General features: G+C 53.8%; 1 protein-coding gene across 1 annotated transcript; it reads right to left on the bottom strand.

Moving 5' to 3' along the window:
- On the bottom strand, window positions 1-11,958 carry PLA2G5 (phospholipase A2 group V). Its single transcript, XM_062193133.1, has 4 exons — window positions 11,919-11,958; window positions 10,010-10,154; window positions 709-815; window positions 1-125 (listed from the first exon to the last, which is right to left on the bottom strand). Exons 1-4 carry the CDS (start codon window positions 11,956-11,958, stop codon window positions 1-3), a joined length of 417 nt encoding a protein of 138 aa, XP_062049117.1.
- Between the last annotated feature and the right edge of the window lie 327 nt (window positions 11,959-12,285).

The raw sequence follows: 12,285 nt of genomic DNA, 5'->3' as shown, positions 1-12,285 counted from the left end.
CTAGGTGCAAAAGAAGTTGGGGAAGTAGCGGTAGTGAGGGTTGTAGCTCCAGAGGTTTCTCTTCAGGCAGTAGACGAACTTGCGGTCGCAGGTGCACAGTAGCATCTGGCACAAGGACCCCAGCTCTGCAAAGGGGACCCCAGCACAGGGTGAGAACAAGATGAGGCCGCACCAACTGGCACTCCCTTCTAGCCTAAGCAGGCTCCCCAGGCCGCTGCCTGCTCCGCGGAGCTCTCTGTCTAATGAGGGAGGCACAGCTGCCAAGCTAGGGAAACACATAGTCTGATGGGAGAGGCGCTGCTGCTGCCCAGGGAGAGGTTCAGTCCAGGGACACACAGCTCTTGCGTTTGGGGAGGTCCCAGTCTGGTGGAAAAACACATGCTCTCCCCCTTGGTGGGGTACCCAGCCTGATGGTGGAGACAGTGTCTGGGCTGGTGAGACTCCTAGTGGAGACACCATCCCCAGGCTTGGGGCTCAGCTCAGCCCTGGCAAGCTTTGGGGGGGGGGGATGAAACTGACTCCAGGTGTGCTGGGGAGGAGCCAGTGAGAGAACCCAGCAAACGTGGCCCCGTGGCAATGGCAGGTGGCAGAGGCTGCACCACCCCTGGCAGCAGGCGTGCTGGCCCTCGTCCCTGGCTCTGCCCCTCCACGGGCTGGCTGTTCCCCAGGGCAGCTGGGATCCTGCTGGGTGGGAAGGCAGGGGCTTACCGCAGGTGACCAGGCCCCGGGCAAAGCGGTACTTGTAGGACTGCGTCCGGATGTTGCAGGCTCTCTCCTCCAGCCGCCCATAGCACTTGTCATGCACCCAGCAGCACCTGGAGACACAGGAGACTCAGATCCTGGGGGGGGGGGGGGGGGAGGACACCCCCGCCCGCCTTGTCCCTGTGAAAGTCACCGACACCCAGATGAAAGCCTTCTTGTCGGACCCGCTCAAAGTGAGAGCTGGGGTGTTACAGAGACGGAGGGCTCACGCCTGCCTGTCTGGGATAGCGACGCCCTAAAACCCCACAAGAAATTCCACATGCCCACGCTTTGTACGCCTGGCACAGAGCGTGCACAGCTTTCTGGAACAAGGTGTGTCTTTAACAGTCTTTATCCCACACCTGACTCGGAGGACACACCCGGGACAGAGCACCTGCCCTGCGATGGCACCCACATCAGTGAGCTGACGCCAACCCCTGCCCTGGCTCCCCAGGGATTTGTGGCCGAGCAGGGATGCGACCCTTCTCCCCGTTTGGCTGACACAGACCTCCTGCCCTTTTGCTCAGCCTCCGAGTGCCCCAGAGTTAACGGTAGCACGGGATTCCCTCTGCGGTGCCGGTACTCTCAGAAAGATCGCCCCGCTTATTACTGAGGCTGAGGGCGCGGGGTGCAGGAGCGGACCCGAGGCGAGCCCACCTTCAGAGAGAACGCGGCCCTGCCCTCCCGGCGTGCACCCCCACCCCGCGCAGAGGCTCCCATCTGACTTCATCTGGGAGCTGGTTTAGCCAAAGTCACCTTCCCTGGGAGAGGTCTTCAAAATGCATAGTGTGAAAAAAACTCTGTGTGCAGTTCAAGCCTTATTTTTATGCCAAAATAAACTCACCTTTCAATTCTACGTTTTCTGGAACTTGCTGCAGTGCCCTCGCGCCCCTCTGGGGACCACAAAGGCCTCGTGGTTCCTGGCCAAGCCCTTTCTGATGAGAGGACAAGAACTCTGCCTCCCGCCCAGCTTCCCTCTGTCCATGCGACTTGGTGGATTTCAACTGTTGTGTGTTCAGACTCTTCATAAAATGGATTTATGTATGTATTTGAAATGCAGAGTGATAGAGAAAGAGAGACACACATACACACACACACACACACAGATCTACCCTCAATGGCCAGGCAGAAGCCAGGAGCCTGAACTCCATCCAGGTCTCCCACATGGGTGGCAGGGGCCCAAGTTCTTGGGCCACCACCTGCAGCCTTCCCAGGTATGTTCAAAGGGAAATGGATCAGCAGCAGAGCAGCCGGGACTTGAACCCGTGCTCCAAGGTGGGATGTCAGTGTCACAGGCAGCAGCTTACTGCCCCGCCCCCCCCACAGCGACACCAGCTCCATGCACATTTCTCAAAATTCAAAGGATTGTCAAGGCAATGCGAACCTTGGGGACTCCAGCTGGCTGATCATCAGACATCTGGGGGATCGTCTGAACTCCCAGTGTTTGTTCATGGCAGCACCAATTTAAAAGCCCACGACTATGAGATCAAACAATTGGAATGAGACATGTTTCTCAGTTGGCATCCTGGAGCTTTAAAATACATTCAAGACTCAAAAAAAAAAAAAGAAAGAAAGGAAGGAAGGAAGGAAGGAAGGAAGGAAGGAAGGAAGGAAGGAAGGAAGGAAGGAAGAAAGAAAGAAAGAAAGAAAGAAAGAAAGAAAGAAAGAAAGAAAGAAAGAAAAGAAAAAAGCCTCACTGCAAAATACCCACCTCCAGGCAAAAAAATGCCCTGCTTTCCCCTCTTCCACCCAGGGACTCCCCCTCCGCCACCATGAGCCTTCTCTAAGCTGAACTTGGTAACTTCCCCAAACTGCTCCCAGGATAACCCAACTCCTCCGTCCACAGAGGCCAGCTCAGCTCTCCGTATGAGACCTCTCGGGAAATTCCAGGGGGGAGAAAGCGAAAGTTACAATGTGCTGTCCTAGGCTATCGGCTGTCCAGGCAGAAACCCTCAGAAGGCAGCACGCGCAGGGGTGAAACTGCTCTGTGGAAGACCCCGACCTCTCACCGTCTCTGTCTCGGCCTCACACAAACATTTCTTTTCTGAAAGAGGCGCCCTGTCTGCAAGGAAACCGACAAACTATTGCACACGTTGTGAAAATGACTCCGCCCGCCGCCACCCGTTCACAGTCGAGCGCCCTGTGTGCAGTCCAGGGGGCGGCACTCGCCATGGACCTGCCTCCCTGAGGGTCTCACTCCCACAGGCGGCTTTCCATGCCACGGAGAGCGCTCCCCGTCCCCGGTACTGGAGCTTAGGTTCGATTTAATTCTCTGACCCAGCCGGGACCCTCAAAAGACAGACAGTCCACTTAGGAACCTTGACACAAGTGGCAGAAACGCTGAAAATCCTTTCCACCAAATCGACACCCCCACATCTCCATCTGTAACACCCAATGGAAAGAAAAGGACGTTTCCTTGAAAACGCCTGACAAAAATCGACTTCTGCTTGTTGCATGTCCATGTATGCGTGCAGCATACGCCTGGGCCTCCTGTGGATTTCTAAGAGGTCTGTTTTTCATTGGCTTGGAGATAAATGGGCGCTCAGAACCTGCCGAAAATACACTGGAATTGGCCCAAACGCCTTCCCGTTCATACAACGTAAAGAAACCTTTGATGTAAATTTCTTGGTAAAAGGAAAGTGCAGATGCTTTCCGATTGCTAGTCTGAAGTTCCGCCCGGCTTTGCCAGGGCGATATTTGTCTCCACGAGACGGTTCAAGTTCTCACCGTTTGACACAAAGGTCATAACTATAAACCCAGGGGCCAGCATCGTGGCACAGCCGGGTAAGCCACAGCCTGCTACCTGTATCAGCACAACAGCTTGAGTCCTGGCTGCTCCGTGTCCGACCCAGCTCCCTGCTAATGCACCCGGAAAGGCAGCAGGTGCTGGCCCAGGGGCTTGAGCCTCTGACACACACATGGGAGACCTGGAAAAGCTCCTGGCTTTGGATTGGCCCAAGCTCCAGCCATTGTGGCCATTTGGGGGAGTGAACCAGCGGATGGAAGACCTCTCTCTCTCTCTCTGCCTTTCCTCTCTCTGTGTAGCTCTGACTTTCAAATAAATAAATAAATCTTAAAAAAAAAAAAACCTTAATTACAAGCAGCCTTGATGTTTAACTCTGAAGTCTGATTATTTTTCGAAATTTTCAACCATCTTATGCAGCTTTTTCTTATTTTACAGTTTTCATTTAGTTTTTCTTAAATTATTATTTGAAAGGCAAAGAGATAGGAAAGAGAGAGAGAGAGAGGGAGGGAGATTGGGAGAGAGATCTTCCATCTGTTGGCTCACTTCCCAAATGCCTGCAACAGCTTGCCCTGAGCCACGCTGAAGCTGGGAGCTGGGAGCGCGAGCCTGGGCTTCCAGGTGGTGGCAGGGACCCAGCGATGGTGCCATCAACTGCTCCGTGCAGGCTGTGCATTGCCAGGAAGCTAGAACTGGAAACAGAGCCAGGACTCGAGGTCAGCACCCCCACAAGGGCCGCAGGTGCCCCCAGCTGTGCCGAGTGCCTGCCCCCTCCCCACACTAACTCCCTAACCCAAGTGCTAACTCTGTCCGTTTCTCAGTCGACTCCTGCGTGTTTTCTTTCTCCGCAGCTCGGACCCTGCCTTCGCGGCCTGACACTGATTCCTCGATTCTTGTGCTTCCTGGGTGTATTTGGGTTGCTCCGAGTAACCAGACAATTGCGTGTGCTGTTTCCAGCAGTGTGTGTCCCCCCCTCCCATGGAGGGCCTGGTCTTCGTGTCCACTTCATCTATAACCCAGTGTGCACTCGTAAGCACCCTCCCAGCCCCCAGTAAACTCAAGTCCCTTTGCTCGGGTTTGACTTCCAGGTTATCCCAATGGGCTTCCTGTAAGGAGAGACAATTGTTTTCTTGATCATTTGGAAACGGACCTCGGAAAACAAAGATCTCGTGCTTCATCAAGACGGCGTCAGCATTTCCCATTGCCTTTATGCGGGCCTCCAGTGCTTGGTAAGACTGAAGCTTGGGAGAGTTCACGTGGTTTCTGTTTTGTTTTTCCTTGAGTTTTTGCATCCATTTGCTCTCGAAGTCTTTTAGGGCTCACTCTGCCAATGACTACTGTTTCGTGCTGGTCAGCGATCCTGTTTGGGTCAAGCAGGCTTCCCAGGCTCCAGGTTCCACATTAAGTCTGTCTGACTTAGAATTAGCCTGGAGTTCTCCCAGTCGGGCCCTTTCTAAGAGAAACTCAGAGGACAGAGCTTTCAGCTTGCAGGGATGATAACCGGGCTCAGCTCCTCTGGTACGTTGGAATGCATGAAGCATCATCACATAATGAAGTGACGGTAAATCTTTAAGCTGTATTCTGGAGAGGTTGTTGACTTGGATGTTCTAGAGATCACGTGAACTTCGTAAGTCGGATCGTCCCAGGACGAAGCTGTCAGTTACAATTCTTATTTTCAATGAAAGCAACTGAATTTTGTGGTCAGTTGCTAAATTCTTTTCAGAATTTTCACCACAAGGGGGCAGTGTGGCAAAGCGGAGTAAGCTGCCACCTGCGATGCCGGCATCCATACAGAGTGCAGGTTCCAGGCCAGGCAGTTCCACTTCCCATCCAGCTCCCTGCTAATGCACCTGGGAAAGCAGCAGAAAATGGCCCAAGTGCTTGGGCCCCTGATAAAGCTCCTGGTACATGGGTGAGGGCTAGGCCCAGCCCTGGCTGTCGCTCGTCCTTAAACATTCTTGTCGCGGAGGTTCAAAGAAGCCTCGAACCCAAACTATCTATAGCTGACGGCAATTTGGCAAAGTGCACTTTTGTAAACAAAGGTGAAGATGTTTGCTTTCTTCCTCCTTGTCAATTACTCCAAAATTAAAATAAATCTTTTTTTTTTTTTTTTTTTTTTTTTTTTTTTTTTTTGTCTAGTGGCACTATGGTTGCTTGCATAGGTCCAGGAACAATCTGCTTTCTTTATAACAGGAAACACGGGCTGTGTTTTAAAATGTACATAAAACACCTGTCTTCCAGTAAGGGCACAAAAGTTGTTGATTCCTGGCAGGCCCAGGACCTCAGGCGATTGGGTGCCACAGGTAACACCGAAGTCTGCCTTGCTTGGCTTTCTAGTCTGGGGAAGATTCTACATCTGAAACTATTATATGGAAAATCACTTTTCCTTGTAGGTAAATAAAGTCATTTTCTAAACAAATTTATTTATTCATCTCTGATTATATTTGTTAAAAATATAATAATAATATATGACTGCAGGGAAAAAATGTTAGGTATCTAAAAAAACACCATGCCTTGGCCGGCGCGGTGGCTCAACAGGCTAATCCTCCGCCTGCGGTGCCAGCACACCAGGTTCTAGTCCTGGTCGGGGCACCAGATTCTGTCCTGGTTGCCCCTCTTCCAGGCCAGCTCTCTGCTATGGCCCGGGAGTACAGTGGAGGATGGCCCAAGTGCTTGGGCCCTGCACCCCATGGGAGACCAGGAGAAGCACCTGGCTTCGGATCAGCGCTATGCGCCGGCCACGGCGGCCATTGGAGGGTGAACCAACGGCAAAGGAAGACCTTTCTCTTTCTCTCTCTCTCTCACTATCCACTCTGCCTGTCAAAACAAACAAACAAACAAAATACCATGCCTGGGGCCGGCATTGTGGCGTGGTGGGTTAAGCGGCTGCCTGCGATGCCGGCATCCCAATCAGAGCACCAGTGAGCCCCGGCTGCTCCACTTTGGATCCAGCTCCCTGCTAATGTGCCTGGGAGAGCGGGGAAGACAGCCCATGGATATGGGCCCCTGCCACCCACATGGGAGACCCAGAGAGAGCTCCAGGCTTCTCGCCTAGACCTGACCTATCCCTAGCCATTGTGGCCATTTGGGGGAATGAGCCAGCAGATGGAAGACCTCTCTGTATCACTCTGCCTTTCAAATAAATAAAATAATTTTTAAACCTGCCTCCCCCCAACTATACTAATCTTGCCATTAGATTGTAGCTCTGGTCATTGTTTTTGAGGGTATTTTTTTTTATTTGACAGGCAGAGTTAGACAGTGAGAGAGAGAGACAGAGAGAAAGGTCTTCCTTCCATTGGTTCACCCCCCAAATGGCTGCCACGGCCGGAGCTACACTGATCCTAACTAGGAGCCAGGTGCTTCCTCCTGGTCTCCCGTGCAGGTGCAGGGGCCCAAGCACTTGGGCCATCCTCCATTGCCTTCCTGGGCCACAGCAGAGAGCTGGACTGGAAGAGGAGCAACCGGGACTAGAACATGCGCCCTAACTGGGACTAGAACCTGGCACCCATATGGGATGCTGGTGCCACAGGTGGAGGATTAACCAAGTGAGCCATGGTGCTGGCCCCAAGAGTATTTTTTTTTTTATTATTATCGATCTGTAGATTGTACTGAATTCTAAGTTCTTCCAGTTTTCTCTAATATCTGGCTATAACTTTGCAACTAAGGACAGGAACCGCTCTGTTCTTACAACCCTATAAGCCAAAACAGGATAGAATAATGTAAATTTCCAAGGAGAAGTCTCACATCTGATGCGTTGGCCACAACAACCCTCTGGTGCACAACCAGAGATGCTTGAACTACAAACCAGGATGAAGAGTTGACGTCAGAACTAGACTCCGAATCATAATAAACTCATATTTCTTTAGCTTGCTTCGTTTATTCCTACCTTTCTTACATGACAGGATAATGGGACTGTTAAAATGTCATTAGTCCACCTAGTGGGCGGATTCGGCAACACCTGCATGTAAATCTTCAGGAAAAATGGCTGCAACAGGTCTCACCTCGTTCCTCCTGGTCACTGGATGGGTTCAGTCGGTTACCTGCAAGCCTGGGCTCATGGCTCAAAACCATCAGGCAAATACTGAGGCTGGGCTATACTTGTTAATGCCACTGTTTTATTATTTCCTTTTAAAACTGTAGGTGCTGTCTGTGAAGTCTCTGTGGAGGTATACATCCTCGCAGAATCCCCTTGGCCCAGCACTCCGAGAGGACAGCCAGTGCCTACAGAGCAGCTCAGCAGCTCAGGCTGAGCGACGGCGCGGGGAGACTCGGGCTGAGAGCTCGGCTCCAGCTTCCTGGGAGTTCAAGTGGGGTCAGGGGGCTCTCGACATTGACTTCCATCCGGGAATCTCTTTCCCCCTGACGTGGGCCATGACCGACCACCAGGACAGGTCCATCCCAGCACTGGGGGACACTTGGACCCTGGCCATGAGGTCACTGATCAGGGGCCCCTTTGGAGAAAGGTTGTGATCAAAGGGGGGAGATGTGAAAGATGCTGACACGGGGATGAGCTCCTTGTCAGACCCAGACAAATGAGAATTGGGAGGAAGCAAAGGGGAGCGGCCATGCCTACTTGCCTAAGTGCTTTCTCCAGGACCGTCTGAAGTCCACAGAAACTCCATGCACCTGTGCTTTGTGCACAGATGCCCACCACCAACCTGCCACATTGCTTCAACCTGCAACAGCGCAGGGAAGGCACAGACGGGGGCACAGGAACCAAACCTCACCAAGGAGCCGAAGCCACTCCAGCCCCCCAGTCTCCGTGACCAATAATTTTGCCTCCAAGCAGCAGTTCATATAAACAATTTCCTTCTTTATTTTTGGCTAATAAAAACCTATTTGCCCCAACTTCCTTGGATGCATCCATGGTTTACTGTGATACATGTATTCCTATTGCCATGTACTGCCCTTCCCAGATAAATAGCATTATTCTTTGGGAAACCTCTCTCTCTCCCTCCCTCCCTCTCTCTCCCTCTCTCTCTGTTATGTAGGTTGACATCCCTAACAGGAGTAACAATTCAAACAGGGCGCTTCAGCAAAGGCCCCCTGGTGGCTGTGACCTGGCTGAGAAGGAGCCTGGCCTTGGCTCTGATGACCTTGGCAGTTCTGAGGGTTCTGGTCAGGTCCTTTGAGGGACGCCTGCTGTTGGGATTTGTCTGATTCTTTGTTTCCTGCTAAGACTAGGGATACGGTGATTTGTGCTGCTGCTGTTCAGAATGTTCTAGTCTAGCTCCTGGGAGCTCTCAGCTGGCCCCTGTGCCCCTTGGACACAGCCCTGGCGAGGTGGGATCCTGTGCCATGGGTTTGTTGGAGCACTTCGTTCGCAGTCGGCAATACAAGCAGCTCTTCTGTCAGTCCGTGTACTCCCTACCTTATTCCTAGGATTGGCCGTTTCCTCCAAGGAGCCCCGGGTCCGGTCCCTGAAGGACGATGTTGGCAACCAGCCCCAGGCAGCACCTGTGCTCGTGGCTACTGGGAGCCGTGCAGCTTTGCCACTTTCCCTGACGGAGCACAGAACGATGTTTTTATGCTGACTCATGTACAGACAGTTACATGTCAATGAAGGCTCTTCAGGGAGCTCATGCAAAACGCATATTACAAAAAACCTATGCACTGATTTTTTTTAAAAAAAAAAAATTTACACCAAAATAAACTTCTCTTGTAACCCTGCTTTTGCAAAACCTCCTGGAAGTACCAGCATATGCATATTTCCCTCTGTAGCCATCTGCAGCTCTATGAAGCTAAACAGGAGTTCACACGGTGTCTCCAGCTGCTTTCCATGCCCACATGGCTCCTTCTTGCTCCCCACACACCACCCTCTGGATGATTTCTAAACTCCCACGCTGGCAGCGAGATGCTGGGCCCAGCCACCTGCCTTCCGTTTGCTCGGCTGTCCCCTTCGGTCCCACGTGCCTAGCGGCATCAGAATCGTTGACCCAGCAGTAAGACCTCCCACATCACCTGCTCATCTAGAACATTGGCTCCTCCCAGGCAAAAAATAGAGTCTTCTCTGAAAGCCTTCTCAAAACTGCCCCAGCTAACCAGAAAAATCCAACATTCTTTGTCCTGTAGCTTTGGGACCCTCGCTTTAACACCCAAGAGTCGCCATGCTGTGAGGTGTGCAAACAACCCTGCGGGGAGGCCCAAGTGAGAGGGACTGCGGCCTGCAGCCCCCAGCTCCGCTGAGCTCCCTGCCAGCAGCCAGGGGCAACATACCAGGCTCAGGGGCGAGCCCTGTGGACGGTAGAGCATCCGGCCCCAGGGCAGCTGAAGCCGGGCAGGGCAGAGCCAAGCCACCCCACCAGACCCTGCCCTGTTGAATGTCTTGGTCCCTCAGGATTTTACACTAGGACGTCCGTCGCACTAGGTGACACGTTAGCAGCCACCAGCATCTCGGGCTGTCTGGGAGTTCTCTGATGATGCTGGCATCTCCTAGACTTGGCGCACAGCGCTCATCTTTCAGCACTGCTACTGGGCTCCAGTGAGATGATGTGAGTGCAGGGGAGGGTCTACCCATGAGCTCACCAATCAGTGCCATCCATGGGGGTGCCTCGGCCGCCCCAGCCACAGTAGCAGCCGTAGAAGCCGTAGTTGGTCAGGGCGTTCTTCCCAGTCACCTTCTCGATCATGGACTTCAGGTCTAACAAGCTCCCTGGCACGGCAGGCACAGCTGAAAGACAGTCCGTGTCCCCAGGTGACCCTGGGAACCCCGCTCCAGGTCTTCTTCCCAGTAGCACCTGTCCTTTCCCCAACCCTGGGGGGTGGGGGTGGGGGAAACAAGGGCAGGGCAGGCAGGAGGGCGGAAGTGGTTGAGTTTGGACATGGAAAATGGGCAGACTAGGGTTCAAATCCTGGCTCTACCTCTAATTAGAATCTGATGCTGGGGGCCGGCACCGTGGCTCACTTGGTTAATCCTGAGGCGCCGGCATCCCATATGGCCGCTGGGTTCTAGTCCCAGCTGCTCCTCTTCCAGTCCAGCTCTCTGCTGTGGCCTGGGAGGGCAGTGGAGGATGACCCAAGTACTTGGGCCCCTGCACCAGCATGGGAGACCAGGAGAAGCACCTGGCTCCTGGCTTCAGATTGGCATAGTTCCGTCTGTGGCAGCCATTTGGGGGGGTGAACCAACGGAAGGAAGAGCTTTCTCTCTCTCTCTCTCTAACTCTATCTGTCAAATAAATAAATAAATAAATAATCTGATGTTGAACAGGCAAGGGGCTACTGCAGAGCCTCAGTCTCCTCATCCGGAAAATGGGCGTCCATAATCAGTGCCTACCTCTTAGCGGTGTCAGCAGGGTTAAAATAAGAGAAAGTGTGTGAATTTCAAGCACAGAGTAAGTGACTGAGCAGTGGTCGGTGTCATTCATAGGATCTCTGCAAGAAGCAGCCAGAGAGGAACTTCCCGTCTCTCCGGCATTAACACCCTTCCCCCTGCCACCCTCATGGGCACAGACTCTTATTCACAAGGCATAGAATCTCCAAGCAGGATGGGGCCCTTAGCCCCCCCATAGAGAGGCTACTGTGACACAGCGGCGTTAGCCGTGGCTTGTGATGCAAGCATCCGATACCACAGCGACGGTTTGAGTCCCGATGGCTCAGCTGCCAGTTCTGCTTCCTGCTAATGTGCCCAGAAGGCAGCAGACGGTGCCTAAGTGCCTGGGTCCCTGCCACCCACATAGCAGACTGGGCTGGAGCCCCTGGCCCCTGGCTTAGGCCTGGTCCCGCAGCCCTGGCCATTGTGACCATTTGGGGAGTGAAACAACAGATGGCAGATCTCTCTCTTCTCTGCCACTCTGCCTTCCAAATAAATAAATAAATTCTAACTGTACAATAAACAAACCCCACTGTACAAAGTGGGAGACCGAGGCCGGGAGGGAGAGTGCCCTGTTCAGGGATCCTCCCTGGATGGCGCGGGGTAGACAGCCTGGCAAGGGTTGAGTCCTGGGTTACAGGGCTGGAGGGGCAGGGACTGGTCAGCTCTGGTCACCACCCAGGTGGCAGGCAGCCCCGCGTGGGACGTGCGGAGACCCAGGCAGGCTTGGGTGGAGAATGGCCCGGGGAACACGGGCTGGAGCTGTTGGAGAAGGGGCGTGGTCTCTATTTTGCTCTCCCTGTTCTGTTCTGGCCTCCTCTTGCTTCCGCACTGGGAAGCAAATCTGCCGTGCACATTAGCCTGCCGCGCGGCACGTGCCCCACGTCTGCAACCTGGGCCTCCGAGGACCCTGCCTCGGCCCTCCCCGGCCGTGGTACCGTCCCACGGAACACGGGAGACCAGGAGGCTCAGAGACCCCGCGGCTCCTGCTGACATCCGCGTCCACACGATGAGTGCAGAGCCGAGATGCAAAAGCCATCTCTCTGCGATCTCCAAGACCCTTCCCCTCTCCGCCTCACGCCCACGGGCGGAAGGGAACTCAGAGGCCACGGGGCCAGCACTTACCACAAGCCAGGAACCATGCCAGCGTGAGGAGGCCCTTCATCTCTGGGGTTCTGGAAAAGAAAACACATCCATGACACGACTGTCCTCCTGCCCCCCACCTGGCTCCCACCAGGCGCTCCCCGCCCACCGCCGGGGTCTGGACCTGCTGGAGCCTCTGTGTTGAGACTTAAAGAGGTCTGGGGGTGGGGGGGGCGGGAGCCCTGGGGAGTGACCAGGATTGGAGGAATCCATCACGGGAGAGGCCCCACGACGTGAGGCTGTGGACACACACGGACAGGCCGGGCCCTTGCCACGTGATGCCCTGAGCCACATCGGGGCTCTGCCAGCAAGAGGGCTGTCATGAGACGCAGCCCCCTGAAGTACACCT

This window comes from Lepus europaeus, chromosome 5 (assembly GCF_033115175.1).
Source record: "Lepus europaeus isolate LE1 chromosome 5, mLepTim1.pri, whole genome shotgun sequence".
In the NCBI taxonomy this organism is placed as follows: Eukaryota; Metazoa; Chordata; class Mammalia; order Lagomorpha; family Leporidae; genus Lepus; species Lepus europaeus.
This window is presented reverse-complemented; position numbering and strand designations above follow the sequence as displayed.